Source organism: Orussus abietinus, unplaced genomic scaffold (genome assembly GCF_000612105.2).
Source record: "Orussus abietinus isolate OABI.00-Male unplaced genomic scaffold, Oabi_2.0 scaffold11, whole genome shotgun sequence".
NCBI lineage: Eukaryota > Metazoa > Arthropoda > Insecta > Hymenoptera > Orussidae > Orussus > Orussus abietinus.
This window is the reverse complement of record NW_019396016.1, coordinates 1,085,914-1,113,155: the sequence shown is the minus strand read 5'-3', so window position 1 is coordinate 1,113,155 and position 27,242 is coordinate 1,085,914. Positions and strand designations below refer to the sequence as shown.

The following is a 27,242-nucleotide window of genomic DNA, read 5'->3' as shown; positions in this document are numbered from 1 at the left end:
AAGGATCACAGGCTGATCGGAGGCTTCGACCGTGCTTCGTTTTCTCCTCGTCCTTCGAGGGTAAACGCCATTTCAGGTCACACTATTCTTTCGCGTGTACGAACGGATTTTTTATAATAAGGTGGAACTGAACAAACGTGCCTACGATGCACCGCAGCGCGTAGAAAACGGGGCGTTTCCATCGCTCGACCCGCAACCAAGCCATTGTCGGTAACTAAACTCGCCGAGTCCGTTTCCCTTTATTGTCCGTATTGTCATAATGAAATTGACGCGTTTAATTCTGCCTCGCTCGAACCGTTGTTACTCTCTCTTTTTTTTTTATCCTTTTCTCCCCGACTTTTGTTTTATTCTTTTATATGGATCGCCTGGAGTATCCCGAGGATTCGGGGCCTCGAGCTAGAAAAAGAGATTGTACAGGTGAAAGAATAGTGTCACTATCGTCGAGCTCGACAACGGAAAGCGACTTCCTGCGGCGGACAGAGAGGGGTTGAGGGCGAACGCTTCTTTTTAAATCAGTCCTATATGCCACTCGGATAACGCGGTATATATCCGGTGTTATATTATCGCTTCTCACGGCGAGATTTAACGAAGCGCCAAAGTATCGGGAGCGACGCGCAAAAGTAATGCCTAACGACCTCTTGGGAAATCCTTCGCTCGAGATGATGCACTTTCGAGTCAGGGGCGGCACGACTTCAACCAAAGAAGGGACAGACTTCTTCGAGATGGCTTAGGGTGCCCGGATTTAAGAAAAGGCCCGAACTAAACCTTACGGTTTTCGAGGTGGTCGCGGGTCTTTCCGCGACCTCGAAACAGCTGATCTTTTTATAAAACCACGCATTTAGAACGCGCACCAAGTTGTTCATGCAAATTAAGCGTAAACTCCCATCTCACGTTTAGCGTTAAAAGACATTTTAGAACACCGTTAAAAGCGACCCTATTTGTGCCTTGCTTGTAAATCACACTTTTATAGGAAATCCTTAAAAGAAGGTATAAAAGACGTATTTTCAGCAGCAATGCCTACTAATACCTTCTTTTAAGCTTCTTCCTCAGCGCTGATTCCCTGAAAGTAAAATAAGAAAAGCAAACTTTTATACCGCTTTTAGCTGTCAAAGTCATGCTTGATAACTTTCAGTTATCAAAGTCGTACACGAAAAATGGAATGGCTTAGCGACGTTTCTTACGAAGCAGAAGCTCGAGAAGTGAATACAGGTAATTGAATAAATGTCAGGGACTTTTCAATTAGAATTAACGTCGTTTTCGGCTAATCAAGGTGTCCGTCCTCGCGATCGGTCCTTTTCTTATCTCTCGCAAGCGGCGTGATCTGCGAATCACGAAGGATATGCACGATGCTCGTATGTTTTCTCTTATTTCATCTCGTCCGGTTTGTTTTTATCTTCATTTTTTTGTCTTTTTTTCTTCCGTTAATTCTTTTTGCATGAGGGACACTCGCCTTGATATTTAAAACAGCTCGTCGGTTTTTTTTTTCTTTTTTCGGTATACACGTATCGCTAGTCCTTGAGCTACTTGAGCCTTTGTCTAACGGAAAACTAGTTTTGACCCTAACGAAAACTAGACAACTAGACAAGCTTTTATCAGCTTTACTCGTCACGTTACTTAGCTAGACAACGATCGGACTATGCCATCGTACGATACACTGGCACTGTTACGGGCAACGACGCCGCGACCCTGAAGAGCGGCGCTCGCCTAACTTGTACGCCCTCCTCTCGCAGGAAACTCATTTCAGGCTTTTCACGTTTCCTTAACCCGACCACGGAGACGGATAATTCGGAGTATCGGCAGAAATACATCTTACGGGACCACCCGATGACATCGAAAAGAAGAGCGTAAACCGTAGAGGAGGATAAATAAAATAAATGCATGGGTTACGGTCAACGGCGAAAAGTTATACATTGAATAGATAATGGAATTAAAGCAGGAATATCGGTGGAAATTTTGCAGTCACCAAAATATTCTCACAATTTTAAGGCCGAGCGTTACTTGTTACCGAATCGCAAGGTTGTTTACTATATGAAATCAGACACTCGGCTTTTAATGCGACGCCGCAATTGTTCGTCTCCGGGATACCGCGGATCTACTCGAGGATAAACTCGAGGCCCTCGAGGGTTTCGCGGCGAGGATAATTCCGACTGACTTTTTCGGGGCCTTGAAGGGGAGCCGGTATCCGGCTCCAGCCGAGGAAACTCGAGGGCGAGCATATATAAAAATACTTTACAGAGAGACACGGGGGGCCGAGCCGCCATCTTGCTCTTCGGGGCGCGACGCTTCGCGCGCGGAATCGTTTAACGAAGTCCTGGGATACGATTCAAGACGTATGAGTTTAACGTGAAAGACCGCAGTCGCTGCGTACAGAGATTCGTGTTTCATCTTTAACTCGTACACGGTGTATAGTTTGGGAACGGACACTGCACTAGGTTTCTCCCTAGACGTACGCCATTGCGCAGCAAAAATAGCGTGATTCGAATCGGTGAGGTCTCTCCGCGTGGCTTTGTCCTCTCGCCCTTATCTTTCTTTTTTCGTTCACGGCATTCCCCCTGTAATCCCTAAAAATGAAGGTGCGCCGACCAGAAATGCGCGGAATCTGGAATCGCTCTAAACTGATCTAAGAGGCGGAACGCAAATTTCGCGCGTTTCCCTCGCTTCCTCGGTAGGCCTTGCGCGGCGCATATGTACACGTTTTGTTAGGTTTAACAAGTTCCCGGCATTTTTAACGTAACTTAACGTAACCAAGACGGCGGGAACTTATACCTAGACCTAATACGTTCGACCCTCGGCTCCGAATCGGAGTAGACTCTCGAAAAATCGGCACCGGGTCCCCCTCGGCACTTAACGTACTTTCAAATTAACGTATTTTTTGTCTGCGCAATATCGGAAAGCGCGCAACGAGTTCTTTTCTGTTTTTTCTTGTTTTCTTGTTTCTTCGTTTAACATCGAACATCTCTTACCGTCGTGTATAAACCATGATAGCTAACGAGTTATAAATTCCCGTTTTAGTCTAGGTACTCAAGCAGGGTGCGGCCCGGCCTTGTCGGGGCTCCTCGGGGACGCGATATCGCGGAGACGCCATCTTGGATGGAGCGGCGACGACGAATTTTCGAGGTTTCCTGGCCAACGTGGCTGCTATCGCCTCCCCTTTCGGTTGAGAAATAATCCCAGCGGTTATTTCGATCACATTTTTCGTTCTTCACCGATTCGGGGAGTCGGGAAAACGCTAAAATCGCGTCCGCCGATATCGCGGAGGAACGCCCAACGGGCCGCGCGACGTTTCCGATCGTGGGTGTGTGTGTTGTGTGTGTATATACAGGCTACCACATACAAATATTATTTAATCTTTGTGCTACGCAATACTCTTGTATATTATTTTCATATATAACCATTTACTCGTACTTCTTCCTCGTATTTAACGTTATAGACTATCCCTTTATTCACTAATCGCTATTTCCACACCTTGCCTCGTGTATATTTAACCGCGACGCACCGTGGGGGGATTCTGCCGCAGTTTATGAAAACTTCCCGTTGTAATTAAAACGCCTAATCATAAAAATATTATCATATGTGTACGGTCAACATCGACGCTATCCGTTCGTCTCGCTGTACGCATAAAAGCCGAGGACTACGACGCAGGGTTCTCGTAAAAATTCGGATCAACGGAAGAGGAAGCTTAATTAAGACACTCGGTAGAGTTTCGCGCCAAATATATATGCACACAGGGGCGCGAAACTCTGACCTAGTCGTTATCTGCGGTGTTTATCAGAAATTTATCGCGATTCTTTATCGGGCCATCCCGAGCGACGCAGAATACCTCGAACGCCCCAAGATTTTCGAAAAGGACTTTTGCTCGAGGAAAGAGCCGATTAACCTACGGGGAACCTTTAAATATCGCTGCTCGACCCGAGTCGATCCTAATCGATCGAGAATCTTCGAAGGACCTTGCGGAAATGTCTCCGCGGCTTCGGGATTTTTCTATCGTTTTTTTTTCTTGTTTCTTTTCTTTTCTCGAGATCGAAACGGGATGCGATATGTAAAGTGAAAACAACACAGACTCTCGTATGCAATAACCTCGTGCGAAATTGCACGGCCTGGGGATGATAACTACCTTATTGTTAACAACAGCAGACTACCGAGTATAATGTAATAACATCGTTAGTGTATTAATAAGGTACACCGATCACAATTTATTATTTGAAATTCCCCAAAAATCCTCTTCAATATAAAAGTTCCGTCAAAAATATGCTTTCCTTTATCGATTGCTAGGTAATAATCAAATGTTTATGTTCCAGTGATTCGTTCTTGTCAGTTCGGTGTCCGGCCGGCCGGCGCTCAAGTCGGCGGAGGGAAAGAGCTTTTCTCCGACCTTCTCCTAACGGCTGCCTCGCCTCTTTTAATTCGGTCCATCCTTGGAACAGCCTCCACCGGCTTAAGGTGTTACGAAAGTGGCATTCTGTATATATCAGAACATCAAAATATTTATAAGACTTTCCTCCAATCAGGGTGCACCGAATAATTTGCAACTTTAACACCTGATCATGGAGGTCCCATCGGAGGTCTTGAAATTCGCAAGATTTGATTTGAAAGAAAATCTTGTCCTTATCCCAGACAAGGTGCAAAGGATTTTCATCTTTCGAAAAATAATATTGCCCGAGTTTGATGACCTCCGTAATCAGGTGTTGAATTTTCAAATTAATCGGTGCATCCCGTTTGGGGATAAGTATCATCGATATTTTCACTGTTCGATGTACATATGTGACGCCTTCGCGACACCTTAACGTTCTGCTCCGAAATAAAAATCGCTCAAGATAAGTTAGCCCCGAGACCGGCCCAAATCGATTGAAATCTTCGCGAGGGAAGTATGCTGTTTGCTAAAGTGCCGACAACGCGAAGGGAAAGTCGCAGCGATTAGTAGATCCTCGTAGTAAATTCGAGAATCTCGCGCTTCCTCGGCGCTCCACAGTGCTCGGAAACTTTGCTCGCCGAAATCCTACGACTCGCGTCTCGCTCGCGAGATGCTCGCAGCGCCACCTAGGACTGAATTCTCGAGTTATACGGCTTTCCTTCGGATACAAACAGACTGGCATTGTCGCGTCGTCGTAGAACAGTTGAAAATCGTACACGAAATCCCATGCGAAATTGACAGTTTCGCATACGACTTTCAAATGTTGACTTCATGGTGCAATAATATTTTTCACGGGAAAAACTCCGCTTGACCTCGAGAATCGGGTTTTAGAAGTTCCTCGATGACGTTCGTGAAAACAAAGGTAAAAATTGAAAATTCAAAGCGAGGCTCGGACAAATGATTTCAGGGTGTTTGAGAAATTAACACGTTAACCGATCCTTGCGCGGCGTTCATTTTTATACAAGGCTAATTAATCGTTCTCTCGCGAGGACGAGCATCCGCGACGTCGACGCGATCGAGCCGTCTACTCGTTCTCGCGGTCGAGTATTGTCGTGCCAATGTGTATCGACCCGAGGTGGTGGGCATCGCACGAAATCCGGAGGTTTGTGCCAGAGTAAGGGAAAGGACGCGCGCGTCGACTCATCGGGACGAGTCCATCCTCCGAGCGTGAAACAGACGGTTCGTTGTGTCGATGAACCTGATCAACGTTGAAATCGTCAGGATTATACGGGAACGAGTAAGCCCAGGGTGAGCGCAGCCGTGCACAAGTTAACGATATTGTCCATTGGGTGCACTGAGAAAAACGATTAGTACTCCGGAAACAAATATATATACTGTTGCTTGAATATAATTCTAAGAAACAATTACTCCGTCGAGAAGAAAAATGATATCGTAAATATAAACGAATTTTCTTAATCTTCCTGACATTTCTTTCGAGATACCCCCGTCCCTCAATTTACGCGGAGTATCCCTTCCACGTGGATTCGTCTTACGCGACTGAAAATCCCGGTGCGTAAAGTCTGTCGGTACAAAAGAAAAAAATATTCCAAACAAGTGTTATCATTTACCGCGTAAATTCAGGGAGGAGGGTGTATAATCGGAGGACTGTCGTAGCGACGCGTATTTCTTCGAGTCAACCAACGTGCTCTTTTTTTTTCTCAGTGATGGCAATTTCTTTTACGGCGTTTCCTGCGACTCCTGGCGTCGAGGATACTTGCGAAATACTTCGAAATTGGCACAAGAGCGAAGATACGATTTTCTAATTCAAGTGATTTGAGCTGAAAGCATCCCGTCGCGTCCCGGACGCGTTCCGGATACCGCACGGCGGTTCCGGAAATGCACTTTCCAAAAAGCAGGTATTTTCGATCGGCACCGGATAGATCGTCGCCCCTCCCTCCATTGGTACGAATGGTCTTGAAATTGCAGGGGATGCATCGGATACTCTAGGTACGCGTGCAACGACCGCCGCGCTGCACCCTCCCAGGTCCTCCACGCGTGCGCTCACCCTCGGGGCGCTTTATACACGCGATACGCATGTATTTACACGTAACTGAGCCTATGCGAGCTAGGTGACACGGTTCCACCGTCTAAGAGTCGCGTAGAAGCGCCGCCCTCCGACTTTTCGGGGGTCCGGGTCGGAAAAGGGCGCGGCTGGAAGATGGGGAGCCGGATGAAACGAGCTCCGCAAAACGGACCAACATCCGCCTCCTTTTCCCTATGTCAGTCCCCTGGAAAGCGGTAACTTGGTTACTCTCGTTCCTTAGCGGGCTCGAGCACGGGATCGTCCCGACCGAGGTTCCTTCCGAAGCAGGGAAATTCGGCAAGAAATGGCCGCGGACTCCTTATTCGGGCTTCAGACGATGCCACTGGACGATGGTTTGCCTCGGTTTCGTGATCATGTCCTGCCAGTGCTTCGTCTCGCTGGCTCCGCTGCCGTTCTTCCCTGAAAGCACGTCATGATAAGTCACACCGCAGCGGTAACGAAAAGTGAAACGCTTATTATCCTCTTATCATCGGTGAGTTCACAAAAACGAGAGAAGGGGTCGATTTCCCCGTGGAAACCTAATTTAACCTGACCACGCGTGCACGTCTCGTCAACGTCCCGGTCGCTCCAGGACAACGTTATCGCGTTATGTCGTTACATGCCACTTAAAGCTCCAAAGTGCAACGCAGTTACCCCGGACTCGATTACCATGATGCCGGTAGAATTTGCCTTTGTAACCCCCAACGACATTACCCCCTGTAATCGGATTGATTCGGAAGCCCGGTTTCTCGCGGCGGGCACTTTCGCGTGTTTTCCCGAGTTTTTCTCGGCACGCGATACCCGGGAAACTCGAAACTGCGACTCGTCCCCAGGGTGGAGGTCGCACCTGCAAGCTGGATGCGCCCGATCAGCTCGTTCCTCCCGATGTTGTCGAAGTCCATCACCATCACGTCGAGGGAGCACTCCCTGATCTTCTCCCAGGGCACGTTGAAGGAGAACGCCTCGTTGAACACCGGGTTCAGGGTGCACTTGAAGATCGGCGTCTTGCGCTTCTCCACCCGCTTGTCGCCGAACTGCAGCCATACCTTCACGTATGGATCTGGAAGAAAGATCGTATTTCAATGAGACATCACGTTTAAAGACACATCACACGGGAGGATATTTCCGGTGCTCGACTTCTCACCCGACTTCCCGTTGATGTCTTTGGCTTTGAGGTTCCTGGCCTTCAAGAGCGTGATCGTCAGCACGGAATTGCTGGGATGGTAGCACAGGGAGCACAACAGTTCCCCGCATTTATCCTTGGCCGGTGGTTTAAGAGCCTTCCAAAACGACGGCTTCTCCGAAAAGTCGACCTGTCGAGGAAGAGAAAAAGAAAGAGCTCTGAAAAAACGCGCTCCAAAATGAAATCCAGCCGCCCTTCCTGACGTGGATCATTTCAAGGGACCTCCCTTAAAACGGCGAGCGCTAATATTAGCCCTTCGCATCGAACCCCGGAGTCAGGAATTTTATTCCTCCCCGCAAGAGGAAAATTAGAGATGAATCTCCTCGAACTCGGACCCTGTATGCAATTACCGTTCCCTCGCGGGCACTTTTCCTCGGCAAATTTGCATGGCAAGAGAGAGTCCATCGGAGGTAGGGGGTAAGAAGAGGTTCCCTCTTCTAGGGAGAGCTCGGACGAACGGAAGGAATTGATTCAAGAAATAATACATTAAGGGAGGAGATCCGTCTCCATTAGCCTCCCGACAGGGGGAGGAAAGGCTTGGGGGCGGAAACGTTATCGACGCGCCGGAAACCAGCCCGAAGAGAGGAGAAATGAAGAAATAACCGGGGAAAAGTCACCTTACCTCGGTGCACCCCTTTCCCAGCCCTTGAGGGGCGCTTTATTCGACCCTCGAGCGGGCGCAATTCTCGGGAAAAACTTGCGCGGGGAGAAAACTCCGGGGGGAGGGTTTTCCACGGCGAGAAAGCCACGGGGTGGATTTTCCACGAGAAAGCCACGGGGTGGATTTCTCGGGAAATCGAGAGAACGAGCGAGATTTCCACGGAGGGGAGGCGCGGCATACGTACCCCTCGATATGCCTACGTATGTACGCCCGTATGTACATACGCGTACGCGTATGTACGGCCCATTATATCCGGCATTTCCGGCACGTGCGCGTTCTCACGTTGGATCCATCGAAACGGCGGTGCGTATCGCGCTCGTGATGGCATCTATTAATGGAATTCACCAACCGCGACCCTCGGTGCGATTTCCTCCCGGGGAATGAATATCTCGACGTAATGGCGGCGCGAATAGTCACGGATTCGCGCGTCCGACCGCGAAATTCGGCCGAAAAGCGGCAAAGACCCGTGAGAGGGAATCGGGGAAATTCTTGCGGAAATCGCGAACAGGGTCCTGGCATCCGTTTACGAGATACGCGGTTTACTGCAGTTGCCGACTTTATTGGACTCGCCGTTTAATAGGTCAGTGTCGTGAATGGCTCGGATAGTTTGATAGGTACCGATACAACGTGCGTAACGTCTTGCACCGTCCCCCGGGTAATAGCCAATAAAGGGTTTACACGTGTAACTTTGTGCGCCGTTTACCCCCCTACCAAGTGGAATGCTCTTTGATGCCGCGGGGTCATTTGCATACTCTGTCCAGGGATTGACGGGAGGCTGGGCCTCCTTTGTGAGCCGTCGCGATTGTGCACTTCGCGCATTGAAAATCGGAAATTCTTCGCCGACCGAACTTTCATTATATAGGATGACCCCTGGTATTATGCGCAAAACTCCGTGATTATCATTCGTCACCCCGGGCATCGTTCGACTTTATTATCCGCCTCTTATCTGCCGACTCACCGAATAAAAGAGAATAAACCCGCGATCTCGTTTTGAAATATGCATTTAGTTTAATGCGGGAATAAATGCGAGTGAATAAGAACAAAGGGGCGACCGAAGTGCACTTTTTTATTCACGCCCACTCCTCGAAACGTCGTTAACGCCTTAAGGTGATACGAAAGGGTCGTTCTATGTATATCAATATATTTATACAACTTTTCACCAAACTGGATGCACCGAATAATTTCAAATTTTAATACATGATAATAGAGGTCCTAATGAAGGTAATGAATCTCAGGAAATTTCAATTTGCGAAAACTGGCGACGACATATTTTTGTCAATAATGTGTATATTTGTTTTGGTCGACTAATCTTTTTTTTTTTTTCTCGGGGTATGTATATCGCACTTTTATATCACTTCAACGCCACCCTACCCAGGGGAGTACCAGGGAGTGGTCACCGGTCAATGGTAGGAATAATTTCAACCCGGAGCGCACGTAATGTGCCGTGCCCCGCATGCGCGGTCACGCGTCGCGATGCATTATGCAAATCAGGGGGCGCGCGACGTAAACTTGCCGACTAAAAGTTACCTGGCACAGTGGTAAAAATATTTCCCCGATGGAGTCGTCTCTGGAGAATCGATCGTAGTCGAAGACGTGCAGGTGCAGGACCCTGCTCTGCAGCTTCACTATCGGGAAACCTGGGGACATCGGGGAGAATGATTAATATCGCGGTAATAATTAACCCGCAAATTAGGGAGGAAATCCCCGGTGCAAAGTTTCATCTTAATAACAAATACTGGTTGGACTCGATCGGTCAGAAGATGCGCCGAATTTCCGAAAGGGTCGAAATTTCATCGGGATGATTTACCCCCTTGGGATTTCAAATTGACTAATGCCATCTATCGGTTCGAGTCATCGTTGGTGGTGAACACCCTTAACCCTTTCGGCGCTAAGTCATTTTGGGGGAATTTCATGAAGGCGTACAAGCAATATTCGACCAAACGTCGGATGGACTTATAGGTTCATAGCGCTGAAAGGGTTAAAGTAGCGAAACGTAGTCTCGAGCACCCTCTCATGGATAGGCGGGGGTAAATAATACAGAGTCGTAGGAAACCGATTATGGAAATCCGCGCGAAACCATCTCCAGGGTGAATTACGGGGACTCGGCCTGTGCGGGGGAGGGCGAGGAAGGGCCTCGAAATGCGGACGCGGAATATCTTATCTCGGTCGGGGTAATGTTTAGGGGTGAAGTCGTTGTTTGACTTCGGTCGCCAAGGGCGGGGGTGCCGGCAAAGAGCTTCTCCACCGCCGAGGCGATATAGCTGGCCTAGGTCTCGGCCGCACTTTGGTGCTGCACCCCCGGTGCACCCTGTGGCGCAAAGCCAACCATCACGAGGGTGCCCATTTGTACGAACCAGAGCACGCAAATTTCCTCGCCTCGAAGTCCATTTACCGGGAGAAATGCCGAGGTAATTTCGCCCCCCCCCTGGATTCGGATACACGCAGGGGAAGGAAACAATATTCCTGGGGTACGACGTAGTGTACTCGGCACAACGACACTGTTAAAAAAAAGTGCTAATAATTTTAGGACATTAAATGTGTTATTCTAATACGACCCTTATGTGCTAAAAGTGCATCGATTATATGAATATCTCTAACGGTGTACTTATAAAAAAAATTTTCCTCTACTAAAAGAAATATCCATTGCGACAGGAAAATCCTCCAGTCAAATACGTCCAAAGAAATGTCAGGATGAATAACGAAAATTTGTTTTAATCGACGATGACAATTTTTCTTGCGATTGTATGCGATCCAAGCAACAATGTATATTTGGTGCAGTCAAGTAATGTATTTTTCAGGGTATATTCGCGGTCTGTGCCGACTGCACATTTAATGCCCCTGGCCGTGCGCATATGAATACAGGTATACAGGTTCGTATACGCTGGTGTATATGTATATATGTGTGTATATACAGCCAGGTATCTATAATGCGTTGAGTGCACGTCGCGAATAATGCATTTGGCGTCCGCGGCTGTCTCTGATGGGCTAGGTCGGGAAAAGCGAGCGCGGGACTCGGGAAACCGGGATTAATCGGAAGAAAGCTCGATAGCAGACGTCGAGACGACCTACCTTCGAAGTAGAAGGTCTCGTTCCATCTCGGGTTCAGCGTCCGTCTCTTGATCTTCGTCTCGAGACGGTGTTTCTTGTCCGGGAGGAGCGTCACCCTGACGTAGGGGTCGGAGGTCCCGGACAGATCTTTCGCCGGAAGGTCCTTGCCCTGAAAACCAGCCACGTCGAATTGATCTCCTTTCTTGCCTTTCACCATCTTGTTAAATCATTTTTATGTCAAGTGATGTGAAAGTACCGTCAAAAAGATGACCCCTCGGGGATGGCACCCCTTAACGCAAGAATGGTTTGCACGGTCTCCTTTTGTGAATTTTTGTTTTTTCACCCCATAGGAGCGAAGAAGGGGAGTCTTTGCCCCCATGTCAACAAGCCCAAAAATCAGTACTCGAACGAGTTGACCCGTCGCATTACTTTCCACCCCTAAACTCACGAGGGTAACCAGTATGAATTTACGCGTTTGTTTACCACGCCGGGAATTTTCCCTCCGTCATTTGACGGGGACCTTAAATTCCCAGATTCCCTGATTTTCGAGAGCAGCCCGTCCCGATTGCCTTCCATATCCCGGGACGTCACGTCCCGTATCAAACCTCGTATCGATAAATAACTTCGGTGGATATCGATTAACGGTCCTCGGTACTTCCACGCTATTGCACATCTGCGCGCTGGATTTTCGACAGAGGATGATTTAATATCAAATATCGCTCGACATTCGATATTATGCCGAGCCGATATTCCGCGTCTCTGAGATTATTTATCCGATCCGATTTTAGCGGATTAAGGTGTAATGAAAGTGTCATATATATATAATAAAAAGTCGAAATATGTATAAAACTGTTCTCCAAACTGAGTGCTTGGATTAATTTGAAACACTAACACGTGATTAGGGAGGTCCTAATGTAACTCGATAATATAAACTCCATAATAAAGGTTCAAGTTATTCGGTGCATCCATCTTGGAGGAATGTTATTTATATAAATATTTTTACGTTTCGATGTGTATAGACCGAATCTTTCGTAACACCTTAATTTATTGAGAATCGTTTTGCAGCGGTTTAATCGCCCTAGAAAGCGTTCGGTCTCCTCATTGTTGATTCTAATAGACTCCTTTTGTATTTCGATTCGCGAAGTGCAAGACCACTCGAGGCCACGTGACTCAAACTTCCCCGACGCGAAAGCGTCGCGTGCATTTCGAGGCAGCAAACGGCAGAAGAAGCCTCAATTACCCGCTCGACTACCCTTGAGAAAAGGAGTTCTCACAACTCATCAGCAAGCATTTTCCAAGAGGGAGTCGGTTCTTCTTTATTCCCACCTTTTTCCCCCCCGACGTTGTCGCTAATGCCGGGAACTTTAGTCGATCCCCGGGGATTCGCCGAGCCTTTAGTTATACAGTCGGGGAATTTAATTACGACCCAGGCGACCGAATAAATTGTCAAAACTATGCTGGGGGGGGTGGAAACGGAAGTTCCGTCGACTCGTGAAATATTCTTCGAGTTTTACATCGGCGAATCGAGCTCGACTCCGGGAAAAATGAAGAATTTTCCTGGCCTCGAGACTTTGCCACGATGGGATGAAACAACGATCGGGCCATCGATTTTTCTTACGCGGCGAGACGAGACGAAATGTTCGCTGGTAAATTCAACTAAACGCGGAGAAAAATCTATATTCAAGATGGTGGCTTGCGATGACCGAAGCAATTTGTCAGGAAGTTAGCACGTGCGAGTGATTATATTTCACGGGCCACCGGGAGTTGCGGACAGTCGCGAAATTTATGTCACGCGAAAATCACGGAATAATTCGCCATCGGAATTGATGGTTAAGGGGATGTGAAAGTGGCATGGGGTCGCTCGTTGGTGAAACTTTTCTCCAAACTAGGTGCACGGAAAAGTTTAATAAATGAACGAGACCTCCTCGACGCCGCTTTCGCGTATCACCTTATCAAAAATGACGACAAAATCGGCGACTCCTGACGTATTTCGACGATATCTCTAAACTCGAGATTATACGCGATGAGCAAACACGAGGATTGATTTCTCAAGGGCTGGGGAATTTCGCGAGGGCCGACGTTCGCGCAAACACGGGGTTGATTTCTCAGGGGTTGGAAGCGCAGGGTGCAACGATGCGTTTCGGTGCAACAGGTCGAACATGCGATCTAGGTTAGGGTGTCAATTATTAGAACTTCAGCCTAAAAAGTCTCTGATTAGGTTTGTCACACTAGGGGTGGAAAGTTTCGTTTTGACGGCATATTTGTACACGTTTATATACGTTTACGGAGGGGCGACTGCATTTTACCCCATTTCCCCTAATTCCGGATTCGACATAGGTCGACGTCAAGCGAGCTCATTCCCGAATAAAAATTGCAGCACGCGTTTCGCGTCTCCGGATTAATAACTCTGGAAATATGTGGACACCGTGCACCTTGTTACATTCTGTTTAGTGAACTGCATGCTCTGGATGCATGCGGTCTGAAACATTCAGACTCTGTTCCCGTTGCATTAAACCAGCGAGCATCAGCAATTTCCGCCAGGACGCACTTCGTCCGGAGCAATTTGCTTTTGAGAATTAAGCCGCGAAATTTCCTCACTAAATAGACGCAATCATCCGATACGGCTGCAAACTCCGATGACGTTTAACAGGTGCCCGAGTGCATCGTGTATACTTAATTACCGCCAGAAAGGAGATTCGATATATGTATATTTCGAAATCCAAGTATCTTTGGTAGTTCATGAAATATGACTTGTCCCCAGTAACATGGAATATTTGTTTAATATATATTTTTTTTTTCGAATATTGTGTAATCTAAATATCTCAAGCGACATGATTTTTCAGAAAGATGAGCCATACGTATCTCGGAACGAACCCCGGCTTTGATGTCAACTTCTTACCGTCCTCCTAGTATCGCATTCTCTTGTGGTAATCAACACTTTCTCGGCGTCCTCGTTTTTTAGACAGACCCCCTCAAAGGTAAAATTGAAGCCTGGGGCGAACCATTCGCGCCGCGATCATTAAAGCCGCCTTTCTAGCCTTCTCGACCGCCATGTTCAAGTTTCGCGAAAAAAAAAGAAAAAAAAAGAAAAAAAAAAATCCAACATATAGGGAACAATTCTTGATGTTCTTTTCTTCTCGAATCTCTAAATTTCTGAACTTCCCCTTTATCGCGAGCCGGTGAAGCGTGATCTGAATTTCGGAATTCCAGGCATTCCAAACCGCATTTCCCTGGTTTGCCCAGTGATCCGTGGTAGGATATTGATTTTCCGAGTTTCCCGGCTAATTTACCATTAGTACCGCGGTAAACAGTATTTCGGAAAATGACTCGCCGAGGGAAGGAGGAGGAGGTACCTCCTCTCGTTACGCACGGTGCAATTTCTCCGGGAAACAGTCGGGTGAGAATTCCCCGGCATTTCTGGGAGACCTCGAGGAGATTAAACCTGGGTAAAAAGAGGGAGGCCAGGAGCTTCCTCGTAATTTTCATGAAGCTCACCTGCATGATGCGCAGGATGAGCGTGGTGTTCTGGAAGTCGTACTCGAGGCTGAAGTGAATCTGCCCGACGTTCTCGCTGGGCTCGCTGTTGTCGATGTACATGTCCACCAGCGAAATGGATCTGTTGTGGAGGAAGGCCTTCTGCAAACCGAAAAGCCACGCGGAATGCATTACTGACTTTTCCCTCCGGAAATAAAACATCCATTAACCTTAATCCGCGTCGTTCAGGTGGAAATTCGGGCTTTCCTCTGCAGGGAAAAAGTTTGCCTGGAGAACCCTCGCTTTCGGGAAATTCCGTGTATTTATCAGACCGTCTAGATTTAGGTAAAAATGGTAAAAATTGCCCTTTCAAAATATTATGTACACAGTTTACAGTATTTCCCCCGGGGGTGTAATAAAGGACGGAGATATCGACCTGCATCCGTACGCCCTCGAAAAGGTACCCGATAGATTCTGAATTTTTCATTTCCATCGTTTTATGCATTCAGGGTGAAGAGGGATCGCAAAGGAGGAGAGGCCGATTTTATGAAAAGCGGACAACCGAGCGGTGAGGTTTTTCTTGATAAATTTTCTTCCCCCGTACTTCCGACGGGAAAACGTGAAAAAAAATCGATTAATTCCCTTATCGCGGGGCCACGCTCGATTTGAGGCGAGGTTTTTGTCTTTCCCTCCCCGAGTCAGATATTACCGAACATTGTCGGTCGGGAAACTCAAATTACTGGGGCGGAAATAGGGCTAAGCGAGGGCAGCCCCGTTTTCGAGGGGAGTTTCCACCCCCTCGACGCAAACATTTTCAAATAGCGTTAAACGCTAAAAACCTCGTTATCGGGGAACCAATCTACCACCGGGGGTTGCGAGTTAAGGGTAACTGTTAAAATAAAAGTCCAAGTTTCCAGGGCCTCCATCGATCGGCCCGTTTTCGAGAGCAGCCCGGTTTTTTCGAAATCGAGTTAAATGTCGAAAGGAACCTGCGTCAGTCCGATTAGCACGAGACATTTCCAAAACAAAGGGTGCATTTCCTCCCCTGGGGAAAAAAAACCGTCTCCAGGATTTTTCGAAATTTCAAGTCGTTCGCGGGGATTTTCCATCCCTGTGGGTGCGCGGAGGTATCGCGAGAAAGTGGAGATTAATCCGGAGAAAATTTCTGAAAGGGGTTCATTAATCAGGCTGAAATCAATACGCGGCCTGGAAATATCGAAGAGCGACGCGAGGGGGATTTTTGCACCCCCGGGTCTTCGTTAAAGAAAGAAGTCTCGTTACGAGGGAAGTCTTTGCCGAGGACCGTAACATAGTGTTAACCGCGAAAAAGAGATCCTCCTAGGATAAGTAATCCACTAATGAATTGGAGGGAATAGACGGAAGAAAGCCCCAACTTTTTCGCGCTCCTCGGGGGGTTAAAAAGAAAGTTCCGCGAGCAAACATCCCCAAATGGAGTTAACCCCGATGAAGAGTTCCGCTCTGAAGTCGGCGGAAGTTATCCCCCGGCAACGAATTTCGAAAAATAGCCGGGGCCCTGGTTTGCATATTTCCGAAAGGGGGGTTCGCTAAAAGGGTTACTCCACCCCCGCTAACGTATTTTCAATCTCGCCGGGGTCGATCGAACGTTTCTCCGACTTCAGAGGAGAAATCCAGTCCGCAAGAAAAATGCCGTCGGGAAGTAATTGCTCAACCCTCGACATTGTGGCCGCGGATTTCACAACCCCCCTCCTCGTTACGCCGATTTCCGCTTTGCGGAGCCTCGATGTAATTTTCCAGAAATTCCTCGCAATCCTCAGTAAGGACGTCAAACGTCGGATAGGGCGTCCCCGGAATTAATTAATTAGCATCCAGCAGGTGATGGGAGCGCGCCTTCGAGCCGTCAAAACCCTAATAAAATACAATAATTTCTAAATATTAATAAAATGCACGACATTCGTTAAATGTATAGAAAATATGAGAGCAATTTTTGGGGTACTAGGAGGGTTGCGATTTGGTCTTCCCTCGGGGAGGGAAATTTCTGGAATAAATTCGGCCATTTTCCGGAAAGAATCGTTTATTCTGGTTGCGTCTCGAGGAACAGAGACAGCTCGCAGTCGACACTCGGTACTCGGTACTTTCTGGGCACCCCTAACGAGCCATTATTCCCGCGTAATTACGTCTGCCCTGTTCCGACCGGGATTCTAACGTCACCTGACATTCACCGGAAGGAAAGATGGCCTTCGAGGCCGTGGAGCTCGAAAAGGCGAGCTCTCCCCGATGGAGTTGGCTCGAATTAAATTAACGCGCACACTCCGGGGGTAATAAAACCTCTCTTCGGTCCTGGGAATCTTTAAGGTGATATTAAAGGGTCATTCTATACATATGAAAACGTGAAAATATTTATAAAACTTTTCTCCAAACTGGGTGCACCGAGTCATTTGAATCTTCATGTGATTATGGAGGCCTTAAGAAAGAACGTCATGAAATTTCATAAAAAAAAAAATGGTTTATTTATCCCAGACTTGAATCAAGATCACATATTTTCCGGAAAAATGAAATTTCACGAGCATCGCGTTCTTTCTTAGGACCTCCATAATCACATGTCGAAGTTGCCATCTATTCGGTGCACCCAGTTTGGAAAAATGTTTTTATAAATATTTTGACGTTTTAGTATATATATGATACTCTCATATCACCTTTAGTACCGGAGACAGTCGTGGATAAAATGGGGTTGGGGATGAAAATCTTCCGTAAAAAGTGTAAATTTTCATTAAACCCGAGTTTCGAGCCATTCTCCCCCATTAAAGGCACGTCGCTCTCGAATGTTCATCCTTGCTCGGTAACCCTTATTCTCGGGAACCCTCCGAGGTGTCTGAGCTGAATCGGGGACGCGAGACATGAAATCATCCCCGACTTAGGGTGGGTCAAATTGATTTCCATGACCCAGTAAGAGAGTGCCGCGGGAGAAGTATCGAGGGTCGGAGGGGTGTCGGAGATCTTAAAGAGACACCCCTGGGACAAAGAAGAACCCCTCCGCGTCGGGCGCTGATTGGAAAGGTCGGCGGAGATTTATAGAGCTGCACCCCTCGCCGCGATTAATTGCAGGGGAATTCGGTGCATAATCATCTAACCAGCCGAACGAGACTGGGAATTCAATAAAAATGAGATCCTATTCCCGGATTTCCGGAGAAAGTAGATGGAACCTTCCAGTTCGTCGAAAAATCGCCCGATTGCGCCCTCAGAAAAAGATTTCACCGAACCAGAGAAATACTTCTATAAATCAAAGAACAATTATTTCACTCGAATAAATTTCAATAAATTCGACGGAACGTTTCTTCGAAATTATTACGATTTACTTCAGACAAATTATTACTCTGTGAATTAACAAAGTACTTGGGGCTATGAAAAGAAATTTTTTTTTCTGCGTGCCGAAATTTAGGGGGCAAGACTCCGGAATCGTTATCAGCGGAGTTCTTGTCAGTAGGCACGTTGGGGGCCAATATTATATCCGCTCCCCCGATCTCGCTTTGTCTTGCCAGGAAGAGCGAAACGCGAACAAACAGAATCCTCTGTTGATTCGACAAAATTGAGCCCGGGGGTGGAAGAAGGGGAGGCTCGTGTGCGGACCTAAAAGAGGAGCGTATCGACGTCTCCGTTTACCCAGTCGGTGGGTTTTCGTCGATCGTGAATTTTTTCAATTTTCGGTCGAATTTAGCATAGACACGCGAGAGTTCTCCTTGTAGAAAGGGGAAGTCTTACCGAGGGGTGTTCTCCTCCCTTGACGTTCTGCAGCTGTTTGTTCTGCGGTCCTGCGGTAGGGGTGCGGGGTTCTCCACCGGGTCCTGGTCCTCCAGCGGCTGGACCACCGCTGCCACTGGCCGGCGATTTGCTTCCGGGACTTCCGGTGGTCCTAAAAAAATCGTACGACTTAATCAACCCCTGATCGCCAAGGACTCCCTACGGAGCGTTTCTCGGACTGGTCGTTAATTAAGTTGACGTGAAATTTGTATAAATATTTTCGATACATATCTAGGTATAAGGTTCCTGAACCTCTCGAAATTTCATTCTTCAAAGAACAATTTTCTTTCTGTGCTTCTCGTCCGGGATAAATAATAAAACTCTTCCTTCGCAAAAATGAAATTTCCGAGTTTGAAGACCTCACACTAGGACCTCTGTAATCAGGAGTTAAAGGTTTAAATTTGAAGTTTAAACCAATTTGGAGTTTGTACATATTTTGACTCTCTTATGCATATATTCATGACACCTTAACGCGTCCACCCTTTCGGAGTAACTTTTCCATCCCGTTCGATTTTCCTCCTGCCCGTGTTTCGCGACGAGGGACGGAGGGGGCGAATCGCGGATGCATCGATGACCGCGGAAAGTGCGATTTAAATATTGATCGAAACATTTGCTTGCAGTTAACGGATCTCGGCGGATGGGATTTTATGGAACACCGAGAGGAGAAGAAGAAGGGGTGCGTTCCTCCGGTTCGCCGCAGGATCGATATCCTCGAGAGCTCCCGGCCTCGCGCGAATCGTAAAGCGAATCGCCTAGTCGTCGGTCCTAAAACTATAACCGATTTAACGGAGTTTAATCGCGTTACAGGCTCGCCGTCGGATGATACTTCGTCAGGTCGTCCCACCTGGACCGTTGATGGCCCGCGAGTTTTATGACGTCGGCGTGCTCGACTACTCTCGGAATTGCGGCCAACTTTCGGGGCCGTTAGGCAGATCCACTCCGAAGTAACAAGTGAATACGCTACTTTCCGTCCTTGGGCTCGCCGTTTGCCCCACTCGAATAAGAACGCTTTTCCGGGACGGCCATTTTCCAGGGGAACGTTTCCCGAAGAAGTTCGCGAGAACGGATCATCGCCGACCAGAGTTCTAAACGCGACAAGTAAAAACAATGAGGAAGGGATGTATCGGTGGATTGATTTTTATTTTTTTCTGGATTTACCTGGGCAACTAGTAGGTACCTATTTTTTTTTTTTTTAAACATTCTTCGAGCGAAGATATTTTTTACATCGATTTGCAAGGTGGCGCTACCGGGGTCGCGACTTCGATGGGATTTCGGGAGAAATTTTCGGCGAGGAAGGGATGATCGTTCTTACGGCGAGCACCCGGCGACGGGACTAAAGGGAGCACGTGCGTGGAGGAGTCGCTTTTTTATAGTTTCAAGTTTTTGCTGTATTTTTACGGCCCGACAGTTTTACGACGCAACGGTTGCACGACCAGCTTCGGGCGGAGTTGCTCACGGACTTCTGCTGCCGTCAGCTGAGCCCATTTACAACTAACGAGTGTCGCCACTTTTTACCATATTTCATCCTTACGTGTTGAAAAACGCGACCGATCTTATTTTTTGTTTTCCCCCGAATCCGAGTTTCTTTTTACAGCCAATCCAGCGCAACCCCATCGAGGAGAACGAGCCGTATGTAGGCAGCCTGTAAAAATGAATGAGCTTCGCGGGGCGAAATTGGTCGCTTGCCAAACTGAATTCTACCGAGCTTCGCGTCACGGTAGCTCCGCTTTTTGCCGAATAGTTCTTGTCGCGACAAAATGGGGAATTATGATAAATAGGGGGAAGGAAGAACAGCCCTGACAGAGACGGATTGCGGAGTGGCCGATTTAGCTGTTTTGCTCTGCTCGACAGGGAGGCAATTAAAAATCCCTTTAGGCGTCGATTTTCCAACCACGGGAAAGGTTGCCTCCAATTAAGGGGCGATGCGAAAGGGCCATTCTGTATATATAAAAATCTGAAAATATTTATTAAATCTGCGCCGAGTAATTTAATTTTTTTTTTTTTTAATTGATTGGCATGGAAAGAATCGATTGCGGATTTCTGGTCTCTTCGGGGCATCGAAACGCGAAGGACTGTCGGAAGAAGAACGAAGCTCGATATGGGAGGAACACGAAACGACAGGGTTCAAGGTTTCACCGCGAGTGCCAGGAATAGAAGCATCGTCGATGAAATAACCCTTCGCGGGTTCCCGACAAAGGTCGATATTTCGAACGACCTAAAGGTTAGGCCCGATTAACGGCGTCGAAATTCCGAAAACCCCCGCGAAATCGATACCCGTTGTACGGCGATTCGTGCGATAGCGCTATCTATGCATTTCCGTCATTTTGATTATATCGCCGGTATTTATTATCTCGGCGCATTCCCTCCGGCATCGGCGTTCCTATTAGTTCCCCCGAATTTTAAATCCCACGGCTGTAAATTTCCGCGATGGAAATTTACCCCTTCCCGCGGAAAACGGCCGCGAAACCTCTCCTAATAAAATGACCGATTAGGGTAATTTTTTTTACTTATAAGGGGAATAAAAGTGGATCAACTTGCGCTGGAAAGACGTAACGCGCATCTGTGAATTAGTTGCCAGCGCAAGTTAATCGCAATTCTCTTCGAAGTTCCTTTTTGCGTGTCTTTGAATCCTCACCTCCCCCCTCGGACGACGAATTAATGCGATAACGATTACCGTCGCAATTTATCGCGCCCTATGAATTATTCCGCCCTCGATGGCGACGACGTCCGAATATCGCGGGTCCCTTCGTCGTGGTCTGCCTTCATAAATCCCCGTTTCCGGTTTCCTACGTCGCCGGCATGATAACTCGGCCAATCGTTAACCTCCTGAATTTTCGTTTATTTTTCGACCGCGGCCCTTATCACCGGTCGTCGTTATCCGCGAAGGTCGAGGAAGTGAGATATTGTTTTGAGGTTAGGTCGGAACCTCACGGTTCCCTGGTTCGATTTCACGGGAACCTCTCCGACATTCCGGAAAAATGAACGAAAGCGATTCGACATTTCTTAGGGTTCGATGAATTTTTTTTTTATTTCTCATTGGAGAGCTTACTTCGAAAAATAATACAACTCGTCAGCGGATGTAATTCCCAGGTTTTAGACCGATAATAAGTGAACTTTCGAATTATTTGGAAATTTTCTCGGAATTTTATCCGAACCTCGAGAGGCGGGATTTGCTCTCTCCCGGCGATCTCGAAAACGTGTACGACTCCGACCGCTCCAGTTAGTCCTTTATGACGCGGACCGGAGTTCCTTTCCCGGATTCTTTTCTCCCGTTGTTCCGAAGTCTCGGCACAATCGACGTGTTCGACGTTTTCGACGTTCCGGGAGCTGCACCCGGTCGCACCCCAACGGGGCCGATATTTCAAAGGATCTTTACGTGCCGTTAGTTGGCTCCTCTGCAAGAAAAACGAATCGAGAGACTCCTTCGGCGATACGATTTCAAGAGATTTACCGCCGGTATAACTCAGTTTCCGGGGCCGTGGAATTTATTGCGGCCAGTTTGTCGGTGGCAAATAAAAATTGACGTGGATTGAAAAATAGAGACGAACGGGGGTGTAATTGAATTTAAAAAGTCGAGGGGATACTCAAGAAATAATGGATATGCAATCAAAGGCAATCGACTCTCAATGAAGGAAATCGTTTTCACTGATTCCCAAGTGAATAGCCCCTCGATAATGATAATTCGCCACGAAGAGGTTCGCGAGAGAATTTCGCCTATATGTCGAAAGGGTTACGTATTCAAAGGGTTAAAAGTGCAAATATCTTTTTTTTTGTGCGGTGTCGCGAGTTTCATTGTGGTCTTCGATGTCGATCTTCTTCGTCCCGCCATTCTTTTCCGTTTTCCTCGGTGTTTCCCGGCACAATGGCCGATTCCGTAAATCGCGGGATATTTCGAGAGCCGGCCGAGCACAGGTCCGAGCATCTCCGGAGGCAATATCTAGGAGGGATCCTTAGGAGTCGTCGATTGGCCCCCGAAGGTTGGGATCGACCTGACCCATTTTTCTTTTTCCTCGCGTTCCCTTCCTCGGGGGCATCGAAATCGTTACAGCTTACTCGGAAGCTCGCACTTAATTCTACACGTCAGGCTCTCTCTAAGTACACTTTTCTGGGGGTAATTCCTGTTCGGGTATTAAAACAAGGAAAAATAAAAATAAAACATAAAACAAGTCCATCGAATCTTCCGACGGTTCGCGGTCCTCCGGGAAATTCGCCCTTGGAGGAAACGAGGAGTCGGCCATCCGTCAAAGCACTGACCACGGTCAATAATCATTAACCCCGAAGACGGCAAAGTTGTAAATTATCGAGGAGATCCGACCGTGGAGGCTTCTACAAAATATAACCCCTTCCCAGTGCGGAAACGTTCCGTAAACGGTTTTTCGAAACCGAGGGACATTTATCCCGGCCTGTATCGGAAATGGACCGAAATACGAGGTACGTGACGTCGGGACGCGAAACATAATAGGAAACCAATATCCGCAAAAAAAAAAAGAAGGAAAAAAAACAACAGCTGATACTTTATCGCCGCAATTCGCCTACTCGAAGCGCGATACGGTATCCACCTAGTCAAAAATCCGTGGGAAGTTTATGGTAATATTTAAACGTTAATCCCCGTCCGATAAATTCTGGGGAGACCGGGGTACGAAAAATCCGGCGAAAATATTGGGACGAGGGCAATTTGGAATTTCATTATCTCCTCTTCTGGGGGGAGACAAAAGGCCAGGAAATGACTCGAGCTGCCGAGGATCGCGGAAAAGCGTTTTTCTCGGGGGAGGTAGAGCACCCTTCTCACGGTCGTTCGGTTTAAAGGTCCGCGGCTCGTAAATCTAACGCCGTTCCCCGATTCGGGGGGAATTTTCGACAGGGTCGTAAAATCTCTCCCTCTAGGAGTTTTTCTCTTTGGCGAAACGGAAGCGACCCCAGGACCTGGACAGGGGAGGAAAGTGCTCCGGGGCTGTACGACCGGTTACATTATTCATTAAAACGCGGCTTTCTTCCTCCGTGAATTCGCGCGGGGCGCGAGTCCGCCAAGAATGGATCCGCCTCTCTCGAAATCTTAACGAGTCATTTATATGCCGGGCAAGAAATGCGGGGGCAATAATTCCGCGACTTAACGCGATATGAAAGGCGCCGGGAAATTTAATCGACGTCGATGAAATTAAATTCATCTGCATCCTTTTCGGTGGTATCGCCATTTTGGGTACTCGCGTGAGAACATAATTTAGCGCGTCATGTTACCGACATTTATGTTTATGTTTCCGTTTGTCACCCTCTAACTAAAACTGTCGAAATTACGTGGATTCATAATTCTTGATAAAATGGCAGAATAAATTCTTTTCAATAAAAAAAATAATAATAACGTACAAACTGCTTATCAGTCAGTGGAGAAGTGGTTTGTAGCTCTTTTTCACTTTGTAGGGCCTTTTTTGAACTCGATAATTTTTTTATTAGCATTTTTTCTGGACTCTTTTCAGCACTCGGAGACTCCCGCGCGGAATACGGGCCAATCGGCACTTCCGGTCGGAATTAGTCCCTTTTCCGGGATTTGAAACTTCATCGAGCAGTGCTTTGTGCCTCTGCGAGAACGCGTCCGATAGTGGGAGCCATTCGGCTCCTCTTTCTATCGATTTCCCCCTCGCGATGCCTCGCAGAGTTTCGGAGTTGCGAACTCGCGGTGCGGTATAGTTTCCCAGGGAAATCCCGGTATTTTTCAGAGGACGAGCTGTCTTCGTATAGTGCCCGGTCGATACAGTCAACGATTCGTTCCGTTCTTTCCTTAGGAATCGAGTTAACATCGAGCTCTCGGAAGGGCTCTTAACGCGCGAATCGGCACTTCCAGTCGGCATTTGTATCCGGCGCGTTTTAAACTTTATCGACGTCCATTGTTCGGGAATTGAAGGTGTCCTCCAGGGGGGAAGGTGCAGGAGTCCCTCTCGAGAGCGTCGTTTCTTCCGGTCCCTCGAAGTCCTTGTTTCCGTTCGTCTCCGACCCGACGTCCATTCCGTGGGAACTTTCGCAAAGTCCCGAATAGGCCCGGAAAGAAATCCGCCTATATCGAGGTCCCTCCGCATTATGCGGAGACTGCAGAAGGCGGAAATATCTGGGCCGACCAACTGGGGCGTCTAAAAGTACGGGCGGAAAATTCGGCTCGCGCTTTTCACCCCTCGGATTCGGTTAAACCGTCCCCGGGGAGGGAGGGACCCTCGGTGCGCATTTTACGACCAAGGAGCCCCGGAGATGCGATTCCACGGTGAATGGCACCCAGGGCGCCGCGTAATACGCGTGCTTTTCTCCCATTCACGGTAAACCACTTGGTTTACGCAATATACGTCGAAAAACCTCGAAAAATGGGAAATTACCCAACCCTGATGGCACCCCGAGAGGGCCCACGAGGGCATTTCATCGAATCGAGTCGGATTCCATTTAATACACCAAGGGCTCGTCATATCACGAAGGGAGAAACCTCCCCCACCATTACGATCCCCGAAACTCGTTAATTTCCTTCCTCTCTTTACCTCGATAATCATTTTTTCTTCCCATTTCTGGGGAGGACCTCGAATATCGTCCAAGGGTGGCGAGGTGAATTAAGACATTCACGCGTCCATAAAGTTTAATCCGAGGGCTCGGGCAAATTTACTTACACCGTTTACCTCCGCTTACACTATTTGCAGGTGGAAAATGTACTTACTCTAACTGCGCTCTGAGAGTCGGGCCAAGGTAAGCAGCACATGGAACAGAAATGAAAATGCATCAGTTAGTCGAGGGTTGGTAACGCGTGCCTTACAAAGACACGTGTTAAAGGAAACCCAGGGAAATCATTGTACAAGGGTAACGAGCGATTACGACTCGGGAACTTTGTGATGGTATTCGGCAATTAATCCAGGAAAAATGTTCGCAAGTACATGTGGAGCCTCGGTCTAAGGTTCACTTTACCTTCAATTCTGCACAGCGGAATTAATTAGGGGCGATTTAATGCATTTTTTATCCTAATTCCCTCCCGGCTAGTGTAATAAATTTGCATCCGTATATAGTCACTACGTAGCAATGCGATATATATTTTAATTACATCAACGGGTCGCGATTATTTACCTCGACACGTGTCAGGGCAACGGGGCGTTATCACGCCCCGTGAAATGCAATAACTCCTGTCAACGGGCGCACCTGTTATGCAGCTTTTTATCGAAAGAGATCACCGACACGTGTAACGCCCTGCGAGTACACCCCGCGTTATAAAACAATATGAAACCAGGACTAACGAGAGGATGTCGGTCGTACTGGAAACTCGGCTAAAAGGTTTTCAATGTCCGAGTTCTCTTTCGCTAAAATCCCGCTTTTTTTATTTTTTATCTGACCACCTTTTGTCACCCGCCCTCCTGGGGGCGACTTTCCAGTATTGGTACATGTACATACTTCCGTACACGTGTACAGAAGTAGGTACTTTCGTTAACGTGACGTGTAAGTGACGTCAAAGAGGTCTCATTACGAAACTTGTCTCCAAACGGAGTGCACTTTTTTTTTTTATTACAAATGAAATTTCTCTTCTGAAATTACTCCGAAATGCATCCGTGACGTCAATATATATATCGCAAACGTGCCGGCAATTGAATTTCCTCCCGGGTCATAATTACCGTATTTATAACACGTAACGCATGCACGTAAAGCGCAGGGCGCGCAATTAATGTGGAAAATAATAATTAGAGTGGATGATGCGCCGGCGCATTGTTGCAGGCGGTCGGAAAAGTGCATGCCCTAACGAGGGTTATGCAAGGGGAAGTGCCGCATATATATGCATAAATATCCACGTTTAATTTACCGCGAGGGATAATGAAGCAATCCCATAGTCCGTCCACGACAATGCGATGGGAATGGATCTTACTGGGTCATCGAGCTTTGTTCGCGGGGTGCAAACAAAACGAGGGATAATTATATCGGCGCGTGCACTTCTCGGTGCATCTCGGTGCATTCAAGACGGCGGGAAGTAAAAGGAGCCGCTCGAACACGGGATGGTTAGGAAATGAGATGGAAAAATTCGACGCCCTCGTCACGAAAGCGTTGAAAAAAAAAAAAAAAAGATTTCGGAATCAATCCGCGACGCGATGACGCATTTTTAGCAGCGATTGTTGCCAAAGCTTTATCGTAACGCTATCGGAAATAATCTGTTGTTCTTGATTAAATCGATAAAATCAGTGGGTTTTCCAGATTTTTTTCCGTAAATTTAACGGATTCTTTTTTTCTCCGTGTGAGGTTTATACGCGGAGAGGCCGCATGGCGTATTTTACTTTCCGGAAAGCTCGTCAGTGCCAACTCTTCCTCCGGAGGACTGCCATTCGTGTAATCACCAGGACACTATCCGCTTTAAACGCACCGACGTTCGTCAGGTTTAATCGTTCGGCGTGTCCACTCCGGGCTTTATTAATCTCCGGTTCGTCGTGAAAGCTTCAGCCTCGAGTTTGGGAAAACCGGACAATCCGAATTCGTCCGGGGCTCGGATTAAATCGAGATAAAACGAGCGGCCCGACTGCACTCGGCGAAACTGCACCGTCGGCCGCGTTTTATGTAATTCACATTGTTTGGCAATTTTTTTAACACCGTGGGGAGAGTCGGCGCAGAATACGCATTTTTCCCCGCGACCCGGGTAGAATCTTCTTCAATAATTTGTCATCCACGT

The 27,242-nt window shown here is 47.5% G+C and overlaps 1 protein-coding gene across 5 annotated transcripts in view; it reads right to left on the bottom strand.

The window, feature by feature from the left end:
• Nucleotides 1–4,173: 4,173 nt before the first annotated feature.
• LOC105704045 (synaptotagmin-7) overlaps nucleotides 4,174–27,242 on the bottom strand; it is a 143,335-nt gene continuing 120,266 nt past the window's right edge. For all 5 annotated transcript variants that reach the window (XM_012432917.1, XM_012432918.1, XM_012432915.1 and 2 more), the window contains 8 exons: nucleotides 25,263–25,274; nucleotides 18,539–18,689; nucleotides 14,822–14,962; nucleotides 11,348–11,495; nucleotides 9,806–9,915; nucleotides 7,579–7,747; nucleotides 7,282–7,494; nucleotides 4,174–6,854 (listed from right to left, as the gene is read on the bottom strand). In XM_012432917.1, the coding sequence (XP_012288340.1) occupies nucleotides 6,754–6,854; nucleotides 7,282–7,494; nucleotides 7,579–7,747; nucleotides 9,806–9,915; nucleotides 11,348–11,495; nucleotides 14,822–14,962; nucleotides 18,539–18,689; nucleotides 25,263–25,274 (1,045 nt within the window). In that variant the 3' untranslated portion in view covers nucleotides 4,174–6,753. The remainder of the gene's footprint in view (nucleotides 6,855–7,281; nucleotides 7,495–7,578; nucleotides 7,748–9,805; nucleotides 9,916–11,347; nucleotides 11,496–14,821; nucleotides 14,963–18,538; nucleotides 18,690–25,262; nucleotides 25,275–27,242) is intronic.